This window comes from Talpa occidentalis, unplaced genomic scaffold (assembly GCF_014898055.3).
Source record: "Talpa occidentalis isolate TD23 unplaced genomic scaffold, MPIMG_talOcc4v2.1 talOcc4.14, whole genome shotgun sequence".
In the NCBI taxonomy this organism is placed as follows: domain Eukaryota; kingdom Metazoa; phylum Chordata; class Mammalia; order Eulipotyphla; family Talpidae; genus Talpa; species Talpa occidentalis.
This window is the reverse complement of record NW_023601433.1, coordinates 64331514-64350626: the sequence shown is the minus strand read 5'-3', so window position 1 is coordinate 64350626 and position 19113 is coordinate 64331514. Positions and strand designations below refer to the sequence as shown.

Below are 19113 nucleotides of genomic sequence, written 5' to 3'. Positions count from 1 at the left end.
GAGGTAAAATCTGAACAGTCGTTCCAAAAATTCATAATTCCCATGGCAGCTAGAACTTCAGGGTGGAGTAGAACAGAAAGCAGAGAGGAGGTTGCAAAAGGAAATAAACAAAAAACACAAGTAGAGCTGCTTTCTTTACCAGTTGTCGCTCCCTTATGTACCTCATCACAGCAGCCTTGACAGTTTTCTCTATCTTCTTTCTGCTGCCATCCCCTGTCATGATCCACCTTCTCCCTCTACCCTGATACACATACCATGCCTACATTCTCCCCACGCTGTATGATTTCTGTTGCTCTGTGTACTCCACATGTCAGGGACAGTCTCAGTCTCCACACAAAACCAGGTTGCCATGGCAATGCACTGCCACTAATGGCTGTCCATCTCCCCACAAGTGATTCATTGATCTGTTACTTCCCTGTCTGGCCTGCCAGAGATTATTTCTGTGAAATATTTTGCATGAGTCAGCCTAAGTTCTCTGTATCCATCATATTTCTTCTCTCAAAGCTATTTACGGAATGGTTTCTTTGCGAAAATGTTGGTTCCTTTGCATCTGACCAAGAGTTAGAATAACATTTTGAGAACGTGGTACATGCCAGGTCTCACATTTGATCTATTACATGGTTTTTCTCATTTACTGCTTACAACAACCTTATGAGACATGTACCATTATGATGACAAATTTATTAAGAAATTTAACTTAGAAAGATTAAGTCATTTTCACAAGTTACATTTTTTTATTTTAATTTTTAAATTTTTTAAACATTTATCATTTTTAACATTTTTTAGACAATATTTGCTTCTCTCCACCCCCACAGATTGAGTCCCCATAGAATTTCCTTCCCCAAGGCAGCCGTGCACCATCACCACACTCCCCTGTGCTCCTTCCTCCCTCCCTCTGATCCTCTCCCTCCTCCTCCCCTGCAGGATGTCTCTGGTTTACGAAATTACATTTTAAGCAAAGTTGAAAGTTGAATCAGACTGGGAACCCAGAAGCTGACTCTGGCCATATTGAATATACTTCAGTAGGTCCCTGCAATTAAATTTCCTCCCTGCTTTCTTTCTTTTTAAAAAAGATTTATTTTATTTATGCATACAAAAACTGGGGTACAGGCCAGAGGTGTGGGGGGGTTGAGGGTGAGAGGATTCACCAGAGACAGAGTGGGGAACAGAACAGGCAGATCGATGGAAATACACTGCTGAGGGGAGCAGCGGGCACCTGCTGTGCTACGGGGGTGGCTCCCTGGCCGGGGATCGAACTCGCGCTGCAGTGGCTGTGGACAGCTTCATAGGTTGCGTCTTAACCCCTGCACCACCGGGGAGGCCCTCCTCCCTGCTTTCAACTGAAATGTAATATTATGGGCCTCCCCGGTGGCGCAGTGGTTGAGTGCTGGATTGCGAAGCTGCCCGCAGCCTCTGCAGCACCGGTTCGATCCCCAGCCGCTGGGCAAGGGTCCCACATGGGGCGCAGACCTCTCCTGCCACCTGCTGCTCCCCTCAGTAGTGTGCTTCGTCAGTCTGCCTGTTCTACTCTCCGCTCTGGCTCTGGTGAATTCTTCACCCTTCTGCGCCTCTGATTGTACCCAGTGCTTGTAAAAATAAATAAATAAATATTAAAAAAAAAAAAAGAAATATAATGTTATGAGTGACACTGACTTCAGAAGGTCAATCTATGAACCCACTGAGTATTGTTCTCAGAAATTTGCTATCTTCTTTATATTGACTAGAATTCTTGTTCTCTACAAAGGGCGATTTCTGTTATACCTAGAGTTCTTCCACATGACAGATGAGTTATTTCAATTACATATAAACTCTAAAAGCTGAAGTTTATTTGGAGTTTTCAAAATTTGTAATAGGAAATAAGCCATTTTCCCCAAGAAATTTGTCCATATTTTAATGATGTCATCTTGCTTTAATTTCTCTACATGAACTGTATACACTTAATCCTTAAAATTAATCCTTCACTCTAAAAAAGGATTTTTCTTCCAGAAAAACTTCAGTAAGAAGACGCATACTTAGGAAATTTCTGAGTTAGATGCCAATCAAAAATAGAAAGGGCTGAGTTTTAATTGCCACTAATTGTGACACCAAAATGAAGTTAGAAACAAAAGTCAATTAGTACATTCCATATTCATATATATGAGATCATTCTAATTTTCATTCTTTACAGTCACATATTTTCCAAATAATAAAACAATTTAGCAACAGAGAGGATTTCAAGAGCACCTATCTACTCTGAGATTTCTTGTAGTTTACAAAGCTCATTCCCAGTGAGGGAAGAGGTTGAAGTACACATTAGCTGAGTCTGGCATTTGCTCACTTAGAGCGATTTCTAAAGTACCTTTGATCACAAAAATTAAAATTATAAAACCTTTATAAAAATATCAAAATTGGATTATATCAGTTATAGCCTCAGTTTTATACCTTCCGCCTTTTATGTGTGGGTCCTTAGTATTTAGAAGGACCATCTTGCAACTGGAGACTGAAGTTAGTGATGGCCTAATAAGTATGCATGTGCCAAGTTATCAAACCCATATGAAGGAAGTAGATAGAAATTGGTTAATGTGGCTTAGGCAAGAGATTTCCTTCCTCTTTGTGCCAAGAATGGTTGAGATAGTTTGGGGTGGGGTTAGGTGGGGAAGACTTAAGCCACAAAAATCCTAAACCAATAGTCTCCTTAAGAGGATAACTAAAAGGATTCAGCATGAGAAGTTTTTCATTTACAGATATCCACATTTGGTGGTACATTTTACAGCCAACTTGAAGTTACAAGCATCATTTCAAATATTAAAAAAAACACAACCTCTAAACACAGTTTTACAAGTTAGATCTGCATACTCAAGTCAGAATCTTAATCTTTCTTTTCTAAATTTCTACTAGTTTCCTGTATATGGACCTAATTCCAACCTCGAATATTGTTCACACTGGGTAGATCTGTAGATTTTCTAAAAGCAGGGGAAATCGTGCATAGCCTTAGCAGGACCAAGCCAGCATGCTTGCCAGTAGTGGCAATGAGTCACAGCTGGAATGTCCTGTGGTTAACATTCTGCTCTGAAAACAGAATCAGAAGCAGCAGGCACTAACAGGTTTCCATGGTAACCAGTATTTGTGTACTTTGAAAAATGACTGTTCCTTTTTGTGTGGTAAATTTACGCGGGAATGAATTGTGGAGGTGACGTTAGCCATCTGTGTGAATATAAACAAAAAGTCCTGATTTAATTAAGTGTAAACTTTAGAAAGACATAAAATTGAGGGTATGAAACTTTTCTTCTTATAGAAGTTCTGTTCTACACTAATTAATTCATTAATTTATTTGACATTATATTTAGGCATTTTCATCAATGTCTGCTTGATGTTTGTTTCAATGCATTATTCTCTTCCCTCCAAAGGCAAAGAAAAACTAATTGTCATTCATCAGGTTTTTTTCCCCCAAACTGCCTCCCTTTGCCCCTGCCCCCCTCCCATTCATAATGTTATTTAAGAACTACTGGGACTCAGGGGCCCTCTTTGAATGAGGTAATCCCATCCGGAAAGAAGAAAAAGAAATCCCTTCAAAGTTATGTGAAAATGTCAGGTTTCCTATCCTTGCTGAACTGAGAGGCAAAAAGTACTATCATACACTAAAATAAAAATGAAATAAAAAAAATACTATCATAATTATGACTTTGTATAGACTAAAACTTCCTCATAATCTCACTCCCCATTATTTCTATAAGATCTATCAAACACAGAGTGATTGTGGCCATGGAGAAATCTTACTTCATGTTTTGCTGCTTAAGTTGAAATAAAGTTTCGGTCACTGAACTACAATGCAAAGTTTAAAATGAGCTTTTTGGGGTGGAAAACAGGGGAGTGTTTTTCTTGCTTATTATGCCTCTGCTTGGGAATAGTATGTTTATTTTTGTATTAATTAATTAATACAAAATTAATTTGTATTAATTTGTATATAGTTTTGAAAAGGAATTGATATGCTAGATTTAATAAAAATGCTAAAGCTGAAATAAATTTCTTACAATGAAGCAGTCCTTTAGGGGCAAACATATTGGAACTGGGCCTCCTCCCCCTCTGTACCCTCTCCTCTGCCCTGGATGGTGGACCTGAGCTCTTGGAGGGGAAGGGTTTTAGTTGCAGTTCCTTCTTCTTTCTATGTTGATTTATTCTTTCTCACTTTCTTGTTTCCTGCCAAATATCTAGAATATTAGAAACTTGATGATAAATATACACATGTGAATAGCAGTATTAAAGAATAAATAAAAAGCAAGCTGAACTAGTAAGCCTGAAAAGTAAACCTCATCTTTATTCATTTGCTGAAAATGCTGAGGTTTAATGCTTCAGGATCAGTGATGATGCCCTTGTGAGGTTCTCTTTAAAACCCTGCTCACCTCCCGCCAAATCTCACAAGCATATCTATCAGATGAGTAAGCCAACTTTGAGAACTGAAGGAGACAGAGCTGAGACATTTAATAAATAACAGATTTCTGACCTTCAGTAAGATCTTGCTTGGAACCCCATTTACAGAGAGGCCACAAAAGATTCAGGCACTTTGCTGCCTAAAAGGAGCTTGCAGGAACATAGGACCCTAATATGTATCTAACTATAAAGGTTTCAAGTAATCGTGCAGATTAATTCTCATTAAAATAAATGCATTGGGTGGGGGAATATTTGTGTCTGTTCACTAAAGATGTACTGGGAACCTGTTCTTGGCCAAACTGTGCCCTAGGATGAGAGAGGCAGTCTGGGCTCTAAGAAACTCATAATCACTAAGAGAGAGACACACATGCTTATAACTAGAGTGTGTGGGAATGTGACTATTTCCACAAAGGAAGCATAAATGAAAGATGATGGGGTTTAAAAGAAAACAAATTTATGACTGATTATAGGGATTAGAGAAGATAGCATTGAAGGTGCTTTGCAGAATTTGATTATGAAGTTCTCTGAACTTAAATAACTATGTTTCAAACAATTACACCATAACATTTCAGTCAATCAAAATAATTTGGTTGATTGGGAATTTATTGAATCAAGAGTCACATGCAATAAACACATTCACACATGCTCTTACATGCGTGTACTCTCTATGAGGATAGCCAAGAATGTTAGCAAATCTTTGATCAAACATTTTCCATTTTATTGGCATGGATAGCTTGCCCCAAGGGTAACTAGGACAAAGTGTTTAATACTAGAAGAGTAAGAGAAAATATAATAGCTCAAGTTATGAGGCAGAGCCAGTCTTTTCAGATTATTATTATCATTCCTGATTGAAGAGAGCCAGCAGAGTTTTTTAAATTTTGGATTTATGTATCTGATGAAATTAAAAATATAACAGATAAAGTATGCACAAGAGGATGTATATATACCTCAGTGAGAAAAGACTTCAGAAGAAAATTTCCAGGGGAAGAAATATATATGCCCAATAATCATGGGGAAAAAAGCTTCAACCTCAGAGTAACACCAGTTGAAACAACAACTCCCTCCAGCACCAGTTTTTAAATAATAGCTGTAATTGCCAAGGTTCCACTGTAAGAAACATTTCTGTAAATTTATGGTAGGAGAATAAAATTATATAAACTTTCTGTAAGAAATTTAATATATATATATATATATTTAGAGAGAACCATAAAATGTTATATTCTTTGATTAATTCCTCTTATAGAAATATTTTCTGAGGGAAATTGAAAACATCAAATATTGTGTTTATATCGATAGGAAGTCAAAAGTAATCTAAATGAACAACAGAATTGTAATGCAAATACAATGTCTTAATAGCACTCACAGCCCCCACTAAAAATGTTTACACAGACTATTTAGTGCCACGCTTAGTGAAAAACAAGGAATACACTTAAATTTATAGCTCAAATTTATATACAAACCTATATCAGACAAAGAAAGGAAATGTTAGCAAGAGAAACATTTGTAGAATCTGATTATGAAATTATGGTATTAATAAAATATGAACAGTGATTATCTTCAATGCTATTAATTTTTGTATTTTCCTTTTTTTGTAGCTTTCTAAAATGTCTTATTTTATAATTCATTAAACATCACTTATGTGATGTAAAACAGATGTAAAACCAAATGATTAATATGTGGACTTTCAGATTTATTGGCCTTAGGAATCAGATCTATCCCTAAAGTTCTATGTAATTAGTTACTTAAAATTTTAATTTTAAAACCTCGTCTCTTCAACCCACCTCTGCAGATTTGCCCTTGATATTTGAACCCAGGAATACTTTCTTTACATGAGTAGTCACTTTTTCCATGAGACAAACCATGTGAAGTTTTATTTTATGGTTTTTACATTGTGAAGTTTCTCTTTGATTTCAGCTCTATGATGGCCCACAGAGAATGGGGCGCTACTGTGGAAAGGATCTGCCCCCTTCAGGAAGTACCACAGGCTCCAAGCTTCAAGTGCTATTCCATACTGATGGGGTTGGTCACCATGAGAAAGGATTTCAGATGTACTGGTTCATTCAAGGTAAGTTGTTTTTTTTTTTTTTAAGATTTATTTATTTATGCATACAAGAGCTGGAGTACAGGCCAGTGGTGTGTATGTGAGGGTGGGGGGAGGGAAGAGGTAAGAGGATTCACCAGAGACAGAGTGGGGAACAGAACAGGCAGACTGACTGAAATACACTGCTGAGGGGAGCAGCGGGTGAGTCAGGAGAGGTCTGCTGCGCCATGTTGATTGCTCCCTGGCTGGCTGGGAATCAAACTCATGCTGCAATGGCTGCGGACAGCTTCATAGGTTGCATCTTAACCCCTTGGGCTATCAGGGAGGCCCTCATTCATTGTAAATCTTGAACCAATTTTAGTGTATGTGTTATCTTTTCTTTGATCAAGAATTGTTACTTTTCTAACTATATCTGGAAACAACCCCATCAACAAATAATGGGATCAGGGTAGTAATCTGGTGCTAGGTCTTAGAAAATTTGCTCAGATATTGTTGGAACTTGGAGAGTTAAATCCTATGAGCGGAGGTGAAGTCAAGATGGACAGGATTTGGATAGTGCTTATGACAGCACAGGCGATAAATTGCTTAAGAGGAAGGAGACAGCAGTGGGAAGTTTCTATGGATAAAGACCTGGATGTGGCAAGCAAATTGCAATGTTGTATGGGAGTCTTTGAAGTAGAGCAGAACAAAATGAGATTTAAGGCTCACCTTGACATTAGTTAGAGATGAAATGACAAGGATAGAAGGGAAAGAATGAGAGTCACTTCGACCAGCAGGAAAGAAGGAAGATTAGACTGATAAGATGGCAAGGCAGAGAAATTAAGCTGGCGATGCACTAAGCTAGTAGTGTGATTTTCTTCCCAGACAGTGTAGTGGTGCCTCTGAGCCCACGTATGATGTAGTGGCTCAGGAAACAGCTTGGTATAATTGTTCCTCTGAAGATGAAAATTCATTTTTAATACAAATTTGAGATTTTTAGATTGACTTCTGTGGGTCAATCTGAAAGAAAAGGGCCCCAAAGCAGTGATTCTTGAAATGTGGTCCCCCAAAATTAGGTTCAGCAATTAGTCGAACTTTTTAGAATGCAAATTCTCAAACTCCTGACATGAAGAGTCACAGACACTCAGAGTAGGCTCAACAATCTGTCTCAACAGTCTTCCTGGTGATTAAAGTTTGGGAACATCTATCCTAAAGTAATCCAGACCTCAAAATTAGTCTGAGAATATTAGGTTAGCAGTTCTCAGCCAAGGTTTTAGGGCTTACTGGTATGTTTTAATCAATTTGAAATAAAAGTGGAGTTGCCATATTATACCAAAAATCACACACAGCCATCTAAGCTGTGATGCTACTGTGAAAAGCAGGGGTGATCCCAAGATGAGCACATGTGTGCGTGTATCATGGTTGCTTCTGGAGTATTAACAATATAGTGCATTATTGTTGGGATCTCAGTGTTCTGTTGCTACATCACTCAATAACCCTATTTTGTGTTTGAGTGTTAAATCTTGTGAGATTATGAGCTAGGGACCAAGTGTGTTTCTGTTCAAATATAAATATGGGATTTTCAGGGTTTAAACATATTCAATATTAATCTGTAAAGTCACTTACAGTTTGAAATACAGATTATGAATTCCCAAAATAAATGAGCCATGATAATTAAGCTTGTTCTGACTGTTCTCTTCACGAGGTTAGTAGATTCAACCTTGGAATATCAGCTAATTTATCTATTACATGAAGAGATTGGATTGATGCATCTTTTTAAGTAACCCAACTCTAACATACTGTGATTTTGAAATAGTTTGATTCTGAGAAACTATAGAAAGTGAAAAGACATGAAAGTGACAGGGAAATCCCAGGAAATGATCAAGGTTTTCAAGAGCTAAGGGTATAATCCCACAGCGCTGTTTCTCATCCTCTCATATGCATGTGACTCACTGGGGATTTTGGTAAAATATAGGATGTGTTGTGGGCAGATTGGGATAAGGCCCAAAATCTGCATTTCTAAAAACTTCTAGTTAATGCTGATGGTGCTACTCTGTAGACTGCATTTTGAGGAGCAAAGCAAGTATAGATGTTAAGGCTAGAGAAAAAAAGTGGCAGAAAGCGAGCATTCCTAGAGACTAGAGAATGCTTCAAAGGTGTTTTGAGGGCACATTGTCCTAACAGCACAATAATATCTTCAATCTTTCAATGTCAGTTATGTAAAAGCTGGGACCCCTATAAGAAAGAAACTTACTGTGCCAGAGATCTTAAGGTGAAAAGCTTTGCATGAGACACAAAGGTAGAAAGTAAGACAGACACTAAAAACCTAGGAAAGAAGTCTTCAACCTTAGATGCACATTGGAATTGCCTGGGTTCCAGCCTCCAGAGATAGAATTCCACTGATATGTGCTGGAACCTTGACTATTGTTCAGTTTAACAATGTCCCTAGTAATCCTGTCATACACCAGGATGGAGAATTTTGAAGTAGAGATTTTGCTGGTTGTGCGTTACTTTCATAGGGCTCTTCCTTTTGCCTCCAAGATGTTCTAGCCATACTAACTCAAGGACACTCTAAAGAGTTTGATTTAATGGTCATTGTTGGCTCCATCAGATTACTGTATCACAGGGTTCTTCAAGCCAACTTGATGGGCATAGATGAATCCTCTGCTAAAGGCTCTGCTTTCTGTTTTTTAGGGAACATTTTTTTTTTTTTTACTGGTGCATTTGGAAACTGTCTTTATTTGGGAAAGTCAAAGACACCCTCTGTCTATTCTATTTTCCTGTTTACTATTTCAAAACTTTCTCCCAGTTGCTGAAAACTTGCTAGGCTTGGAACCAGAGTTATGCAACAAGATTTTGCCAACTGGGACCAGAAGTTGATTTTTTATTTAACTCTCCGCAGCCCACTGTATGTAAATTCTGCTTTGGAAGAACCTTCTGGAAGGGGATAGTTAGTGGTCTGGATCTGTGCAAAATTAACTGACTTATATACTATAGTTATGCAATGCCACAAATATGCACAGTTTATATTCTGTTTCTGAATTGGGTCTTTAAATTGCCATAGTCTGAGAAGAGGGGCCAGGGAAAATGTCTTCGGTGGGGAAGATTCCCCTGCTTCTTACCCATTGGAGGTAAATTGATATCTAAATCATAGTTTTTCAGTCATCCAGGGTATTTTTTTTAACTAAAGAGCAATAGATTGTTTTTTAGGTTTTTAAGTTAGTTTATTTTTTTATTTTTAATTAAAGTACCCATAGTTTACATCGTTGTTGGTATTTTTGAAGTATAGGATATTTCCCCACCCCCTCAGCTGTAGTCACTGTAGCACACCCACTTGGGAGAAGTAGCCATCAAGCAAATAAGAACACAAATAAATATAAAATAAAAATATGGTGTCAGGAAGCACACAAAAGGGAATTTGATGGAGACTGACGGTCAGAGAAGTCCTGCATGAGAGTGGGAACTTTCAGCTAAAATCTAAGCAAGTAGGACAAAGAAAAGGATCCCAAGTAGATGACAGGCCCTGGGGTAGGAAGGAGCAGGGTGACTGTGAGGGAACCAGAAGTCCTGAGTGGCTGGAGTCCAGAGTCAGAAGGAGCAATCAGTATTCAAGGGGCTGGAGAGCAAAGCAGTGGCTGGAGTATTTGGGTGCACACGGTTAGGGACTCAGCAGGATAGGGCTAACCCATTGCTTTCATGAAATCCATCATAGTTTAGAGAAAACTGTTTTGAGTAGGATTTTGAAGGACTGAAACAACATGGAATGTTGTGTGACTCGAAATACTAATAAATACAAAACAACCAAATATGAGATAACTATAAAGATTTCTCTCAATTTTCAAATGTAATAGAATTATTGAATCTAGGTTTGAGTGTGCACATGCATGTATTTTCATGTGAATGTAGTTCAAAATGATTTTCCTTGTACAGTCTCTCTAGATCTTGATCTCAGAATCAAGTTCTAGAGCCTAGGACACCCAACCTGACTCTGGCCTGGGGTTGCGCTGCCTTACCTGACTGTAGGAAGTACCTTAAACTCAGCCTCTTTTCACTAGAATTAAATCTTCTTTCAGATCCTCTTTCCCCTCCCAATTTTTTCCAAATCAGGCAATAAGAACTCACAAAAACTCTGCACAGAGAGTACACACTCCCCAGTGGCATCACTTCCTGAGCACTGCTACTGAGGAAGGATCTCCACACACTTCATTCATTTTGCCAATTAATAAATAAAACCATTTACAAAATGTGCTTCCTTGTGGACTGCACAAATCTATTTGCTTTGAGAAAATGGATCTACAATCAGTCTTTATTTGTGAGCTCATATTTAAAGTGGAACTGTAGACTTGAGATTAAACCACACTGCCTTGCCTTTTATATGAGCCATCAAAGAGAATCCCACTCTGGAAAGAAAGAAATGGCCACAGTTGCCCTGCCCTGCTAAATGGTTCACAGTATTCAGCATTGACAGCATTGTCCAGGGGCTGAATTCGGCCTTGGGGACCTCCGTCTGGGTTGCTAAAGGGAATATAGAACCTTCTACAAGCTTTATGAATAGGGGCCTTCCCGCCAGCTGTGCACACCCCTTGCCTCCTCTGGCCACGGCTCCCAGAGGCCCTCTTTCACTTAGCAACGGAATCTAGTATACAAACAAGGTCAAGAAGCTTTGTGAGTGAAAGAGTGACATTTCCAAAGGGAGAGCACCCCTCAGCTGGGAACTAGCAGGGGAAGGTCTAAGCGACATGTGATCAGGAGATGATGTCACCCTGGATTTGCACAAAGGAAAGTGTGGCCTTTTCTGTAGGGAGGCAGATGACATCAGCCTCTTCAATAGGGACTGCTTCCATTTTATCTCCTGTTTAGCTATTAATGAGATTTCTCAACTTTAAGTGTTTTTAGAAATCCAAGCGGGGTGAACATTTTTAAAACCTTATCAATATCTCCCATGATTGGCTCAGTGACAACATGAATCAGAACCTTCGTGACTACCTGCCTGTGGACATGCAGCATTGTGCCAAAGGGCTGTTACAAAATATATTTATAGTGATCTGACAAAGATCACTCTTTCCCATAAAACTTCACTCTAGTTCTTTTTGTTTCACATGGTTTTTTGTCTTTGTTTATTATTGGTCTTTCAAGGAAATTCATTCTAATTTCTGAATTCTATTTATTTTGTGTCTTAGCATTTGTGTGGTGGTGTTTTTGTGGACTCTCCTGTTGAGAAAAAAAGGTGACCCCATTATCTATTGTCATCCCATCCCATTAGACATTTGCCTGATAGGTGAATGAATGCTGCATACTTACCCTCAGAGTATGAGGGTGAACTGGGACAATCTGATGGGCCTAACTTCCAACAAATCGAGCTTGCAATTGTGAATCATGTTATAATAATTACAAATAACCTCTGTAAGCAGGTATTTATTGAGAACATGTTTTCCTTTCAGGCATCCATTCATCTAACCAGCCAGCGTTTCTTTATTCACTACGAGGTTCTGGGCTTGGTGTTTAGATTATAGAGAATGTACTAGTTATTCAGCCTGCCATAACAAAGTCCCACAGACTGGGTAGTAGTTTAAACAATAGAAATATATTCTTCAAAATTCTGGAGCCTGGAAGTTCAAGATCAAGGAGGCAGTGGGTTTGGTTTCTCCTCAGCCACTTCTCTTAGTGTCCTCACGTCGCCTTTTCTCTGTGAGCATGCATCCAGGAGTCTCTGTCCAAATTTCTTCTTCATATGAGTCAGATTAGACTAGGTCCCACCTTGAAGGGCTTCAATTTAACCACATCACCTCTGGAATACCCCTGTCTCTAAATACTGTCACATTCTGAGCTACTGGAGGATAGGGGTGCATCATGTGAGTTCAGGGTGGAGGACATGTGCAGTTCATAACAGAGAGGAACAAGATAGCACCTGATTTGGGAGACAAACAAATAAACCAAATGTGAAATAATTCCATAAAGCATGATGCAAAGGAGGCGATCCAGGAGGGCCTGAGGAAGTTCGAGTGGCCTTCTAGGCAGCTTTGATACTTGCTGCTGACTTTCTAAAAAATGAACAAGAATTAAACAAACAAGTGATTGGGAGATTTCTAACAGAAGCAGGGAGGCTTGGGAGAGTGCCAGAGTTTTGCAATAGGCAAGTATTTCAGTCAGAGCACATGCTCTCAGTATCAAGGGACTGAAAATTGGGTCTGGGGAAGATGAAGAAAATTTTATAATTTATGTATAAAACACAGCTACATTAAGTACATTGCAGATATATAGTACACCTGAGGTACTGCAATCATGTGGGATGGAATTGGGGGGGAAAATCTTGAAAAGCTCCTTAGAGGAACAATAATGCACAATTTGAGAAATATTGAGGTGAAAGAAGTGATTGAAGTTGAGGCAGGACAAATTGTCAGATACCAATTGATAAGAGCCTTTGCAGGAACTCAGATTTTATTTCTTATAGTCTGCCCTGAGCTATGCTTCTGCATGATGCAAAAATTCACAATTGGGAGGTAGGATGTTCACAGTGAAAGTGATTTTGTAAATTGTGGTCAGCCAAGATTCCAAGAGTGCTCTCACAAGGCGGGGATATGAATAACGCGTCTGGTCTAAATCTCAGGCAGAGACCTTTCTTTGCTGGTCATGAATTGCTTTCATGTTGTCACTTCCTGCTAGGTGATGATAGATGTACTGTCACAGAGACAGAATGTGGTAAACCATCTGTCCCAGTCTGCCTCTAAAGTAACCTCATTTCTGATCTAGAGCTCATCCTTTGTTCAGTAAGCCTGTCAGCAATCTCTTGGTAAAGGCACATGGGTAAAAATGTGGACCCTTGTGATATTTTTATTATAATGTAATAAATCCTGTTCAGTTTGGGAAAAAGTTTATGTGAATAAAAGAGAATTTTTTAAGAAACATGACTTCTGTTTAAGTTAGATTATTTCCCTAAATGCTGACTAGACCTTATTTCCTATTTCCTTTTGCTATATCCTGTTCTGCTAATTCTGGCCATTTCAGTCTACTTGATATTTTGTACGATACTCTTAGAAAAATTTTAAGCACAGAGACTGAACATGGATGTGGTTTTAGTATACAACCAAAGCATAAATTTCTGCATTATGATTCTGTATCTGATTTTTATTTATGACAAATTCTCACGTCTCTTTTGCAAAGTGTTTTTAATGTGTGTTGCCAATTTTTTTTTTCAGATCTATCCTTAATTAACTCTTATTTGTAAAATGGGAATAATAGTTTACTAACAAAGTCACATTGCTCTTTTTGCCTTGGCTTCAGAATAGTTCCAGCAAGGTTAGGTTATTGTAGTCAGTGGTAGCATTACACATATGTAGACATTCTAGAATGGGCAGAAAAGCTGAATCCTGACATTATTTGCCTCCTTGACTACAAACAGAAAACACACACACACACAGAGTTGACCTTCACTTAATTCTGGCTCTGAGTCATATAACCAGGAGGACCTTTCAGGAGCCTTGCATCCCAATTCCCATGTTGCCACTGTTTGAACATATTAGAGATCTATTTCTATTGCCATTTTTTGAAATAGTTATAAAAAGAAAAAAATACCCTTAAAAATCCATGACCTTCCCAAATCATATGTTGCACAATTTGTAATAGCCTTGTGATTTGGGCTAAAGGAAGAGCTTTCTTGAATCTTCTATTTGTGTTCTGGTTTCCTAGCAACAACATCTCTCATAACTATTACACATAATTTCCAGGGGATTCCACACTTTTTCATACAATGTGAAAAACGAAACCACACATTTTCTTTTCATAGTTTGAAATTTTATAGCAACCCAAAATGACTAAACCAACACAGAACAAACACCATGTTCAGTGTAGAGCATTGTTTTGTCCCCAGAGGTTTCTCTTTTTGAACATTTATTTAACTATTGCCATGTTTCTATTTAATATTACATATCTAGGGACTTGTTTTATGTGTAGGCCACTATGTACTCAGAGAAACTAATGCCAGCTTCAAGGATATTGGCTCATAAAGCAAAGAATGAATCTCTGTTATTAATTAGATAGTAACTGCATTTGATAAGTCTTGATACAATTTTATATTCTCTGTGTATTTATAGACGTTAACATACTTGCCCTTGACTTTTCTCCTTCTAGTTATAATTACAGACCATTCATAGGATAAATAAAATAAATTTTACCACCTAAACGTAATTTTAAATTTATTTTAAGACACTAGAAATGATAAAAATAAACCATTGACTAAACCACATTGAGTAAAGAGTAAACAAAAATACGATGAAATGCTCAGTGCATTGATTTAATTCTGACATATTATTTGTTATTGCTGTTAATGCTGTCATTAAAAAAAATTATACCATGTGTGGGTGCTTTGGTTCATGTTTTTAAAATATTGTCTCATGTCTCTTTCCAGTAAATCTCTGAAATAAGCATTTTTCATCCCCATAATATGGATATGAAAACTGAGTAAGGGATATTAGAGAAATTATTAAATTCACTAGTCCATTAAATGATGGAAGCAGAACACAAAAACTGGTTTAAATAACTGCGCCTTGCCTAAAAGAAAGTAACTTTTCTCTATAATTTTTCATTGAAAAAAAAGTTTAAATGATATTACAGTGCAAAGAAGGTCAGAGTTTATAATCAGTAATTTTTGACTAGATTCCCACTAAGTATAATAAATATTTTTAAATGAATAGGAACAATTTTTGCCAGGTAAATAATGTTGGGGTTCCCAGGGGCCCCTATTAAGTTATACGATTCATTATTTTTCAGGTTCAAGTAGCAATAATAGGGGAAAGTGCACTACTTTGCAAAAGAATAGTTCAAAATTGATGTTATTTGTCCTTCAACACAATGTCTGCATTATTACTCATTTATAAAGTGCTTTTTTGATAGTTGCCACATAATGGTTTATGGAATCATGCCTTTCTAGCTGGGATAGGCCACAGAATCATTTAACCTGTTATCATAGCTTTGCAAACTAATTAATAAGAGAAATTATATTAGAGTGAAGAGTGGAGTGATAGCTGCCCTCCAAATAGATTGGTTTAACTAGAGGTAAACAGTGGGAGGTAGACAGGAATAAGTGAGGAGTTGGTTAATTTAGGAACTCCTCAGAGAAAGGTTTGCCTAACAAAGCCAAGGATTTGGCTATTTGATGCCTGCAGCGTTTGCCTAGGAGAGACAATGGTATTATGATCACCTGGTATTATAATCACAGAAAACTATCTTTTTGGCTCAGGTTTGGACCACGTTTGGAGAGTCAGGGGATACCAACATGACCTTTGGTGTGGTGCTGCCCACATCTGTCCATTTATGAGAGGAAGCAACCTGACTATGAAGGAAGGGTGAGGGTTGAGGGAAAAGTGAAAAGGGTTTGGGGCAGGAGGGCCAGTTAGGTGGATTCTTGGGAGGGAGACTCCTGAGATTTTCCCTGCAAAAGCAGTGTGTACCAGAATAATTAAATTCAAAGAAGGCTGGACTAAAGTGAATATTTGAATGTACAGAGGGACATATTTCTTTCCTCTGCCTTTGCCTGTTTGGGAGATTTCATAACATAGCTGTTTGTAGCCTTAAGCATGACTACTTATTTCAGGGAAAATTAGTCTAGCTGCCTTGGTCTCATATCATTTCTTTAGAAGATATTTCCATGGTCTCTCTCTTTCTCTCTCACTCTCTCTCTCTCGTTTGGAAAAATTTAATGACTTTCAAAAGTCTAAATAGGAGATTGATTGATATCTCCTGAATTGTAAGCAACAATTTCTACTAGGATACCATTTTTTAAATTTGGTTAAAGTGAGTATGGTAGAAGGAAAATAAAAAGATGGCAAGATTGATTATACTTTTCTGGGTCAAAATGAAAGATTTTTATCCTTTCATATATAGGAAATTAAAATTACATGGTAAATCTTAGTATAAGACTTCAATATTCAGATTCAGGACACTTCAGAGAGTCAGATGGCTGTGATCATCTTAATTTTGAATATCTGCATGACATCTTAAATAGTAATTTTAAAGTTATTTTATTGCTATAGACAGCATTGTCTTTTGAGCTGCTTGTAGCTGTTTTCTAAATCATTAATTTCATTTTGTGATGTTTGTCTTTTATTTTTGTTTTGTTCCTACCACTGAAAACAGATTACTCTCTATATATTGCTTATAGATATCAGTGAGATAAAATGATTATCATATATTTTAGATCTTTGATGAGGTGTCCTTATGAAAGGTGAAACTTTAAAACCCTAACTGACTCCTCAGTGCTAAAAATCATTATTCTTAGTACTTGGGTTTGCTTGTTTCCTCCTCATATGATACCTAGCCTTAAAATTGTGTTTAGTTTTCTTAACAATAGATTTTGCTGAGTCTGAGTGTTTGTGTCTCCTTAAAATTCATGTGCTGAGGGCCTCACCGGTGGCTCAGCAGTTGAGCTCTGGGCGCGAAGCTGCCCGTAGCCTCTGTGGCGCCGGTTTGATACCCGGCCCCAGCCAGGGTCCCACATTTGACCTGTTATCATAGCTTTGCAAATCATAGCGTGCAGACCTCTCCTGCCGTGCCCGCTGCTCCCCTCAGCAGTATACTTCGTCAGTCTGCCTGTCCAGCTCCCCGCTCTGTCTCTGGTGAATTCTCTCACCCTCCCGCGCTTCTGATTGTACACAGTGCTTGCATAAATAAATAAATAAATCTTTAAAAAAAAATTCACGTGCTGAAATGTAACCTTTGAGATAATGGAATTAGATGGTGGGGCCTTTCAGAGTTGATTAGGTGACTAGACTGTGCTCTCCTGGTTGTAATAAGAGCCTTTATAAAAGAGGTCCCAAAGAGACCCCTGCCTTCTTCTGCCAAGTGAGGATACAACAAACCTCTGACTCAGAAGGGAAGGGAGTCCTCACCTAACCATGACAACATCCCAATCTCAGATTTCCGGTTTCCTGAACTGTGAGAAATAATTTTCTGTTGTTTATAAGCTACTCAGTCTGTGGTGTTTTGCTGTAACAAACAGAATAATACATACTTTATCTTCCATACTCTCTCTGATCAACCATCATGTAAACCTCAGTGTGTTAAATAAGAAGTAACACAAGTGTGAATAAAGAAAGCTGAACTCTCCTTCAGTTTTGGTCACCACATTTATTAGGAAAAGAATGATAGTATGTTAGCTTTTGAGACCTCCTGTGACAAACTTAAAACAATAGAAACCTATTTTTTCACAGTTATGGAGGCTGGAATTCCAAAGTGTCAGTGGTGCCAATCTCTGAAAGCTCTAAGGGAGACTCCTTGATTTCTTCCGGCTTCTGTTGATTGCTGGCAATCCTAGACTTTCCTTGGTTTGTAAATGCTTAACTACAATCTCTACCTCAATCTTCAAATGGTCTCCGCCTTCTGTGTGTCTGTGTCCAAAATTCCCTCTTTTTATAAGAACACCTGTTATATTGGATTTCAGTCCCACTCTAATCCAGTCTGACCTCATCATAACTTGATAACATCTGCAAAGATCCTGTTTCCAAGTAGTATTGAATTCCCAGATTCCAAGTGGATGTGAAGGCCAGGGGAGACTATTTAACCAGTATGGGGGAAGGGTTCTACAAACTTTGACAAATTCTCCTCCCTTGGAGTCATCATACTTTACTTCTTTCTTTTATTTTCCTGGGAGAGATTCATATTCCTTGCTCTTTGTATTACCTGATTTTCTGATTTCATTTTTTTTGCTCCAGATTGTGCTTCTCTCCCAAATAATCCCCCAGAAAATTAATCTGCAAATCCTTAAGATCAGATAGAAATCCTTAAAAATCAGGAGATTTCTGGGGACTTAACTGTTCTTGGCCTTGTCTTCAGAGAACATTAGTGATCTGATTTTAGTTTTCTCTACTAGTAGGGCCAATACCTATAATTTCCATTTCTGTTATCAGGATAGTAGTTGTTTGTTGGAGAATTAACTGATAAAGTGTAACCAAGAATTGCTGACCTTTTATGGGCCTTACACCTTTGGACTACCTGGTCATTTTAGGAATCTCACATTCCTTTCCACTTTCTCTACAACCTTTAATCTGAAAGTTTCTGTTCCAAATATGTTTAATCATATTACTTGCATATCTCCTCCTCAGAAATGAGGCTTATACGCATCAGAGAATATTTCAACTTTGCCTTTAGATCTTCCCCGAATTCTAACCCCATTCACATCACACCTGCCCCACCAGAACCCTTACTGGTAACTTCTCCCTGTGACTCCACTCCTCCACAACTACCCTTCTGCCCATCAGAGGCAAATTGGGCTAATCAGTGAGACACCTCCAAACTATTGTGGAAGAGAAAGTTTTTGCTTTTAAATTACAATAAAATTATTGCAATATCAATGGGCCATTTCAAAGAAGTATGTAAGCACCATTATTTATTGTGTTCTGAATATATTCTCTTTCTATACTTCAGTTTTCCAGCTCCTTTTTAACAGTGACCACTGAATTCTCAGTGATTTCCCTGAAACAATAGGATAAGGTGTCTTTGTTAGGTGTTTTCTCTGTTCCTTCTCTTCCAACCTCATTGGACTTGGACAATGTCCGTTCCTAGCTGCAAGCCCTCTTGGTACTACTGTTCTATGGAGTACAGCATCAGGAAAATATCAAGTGTCAAGAGGTGACTACATTTGAGCATTCAAAGAGAAAAAATGTACTTTTAAAACTTGGTGCCCTGATTCAATA

At 38.0% G+C, this 19113-nt stretch overlaps 1 protein-coding gene across 2 annotated transcripts in view; it reads left to right on the top strand.

The window, feature by feature from the left end:
• CUBN (cubilin) overlaps window positions 1-19113 on the top strand; it is a 225935-nt gene that overhangs the window by 69134 nt on the left and 137688 nt on the right. For both annotated transcript variants that reach the window (XM_037510673.1, XM_037510672.1), the window contains exon 28: window positions 6322-6472. In XM_037510673.1, coding sequence (XP_037366570.1) covers window positions 6322-6472 — 151 coding nt within the window. The remainder of the gene's footprint in view (window positions 1-6321; window positions 6473-19113) is intronic.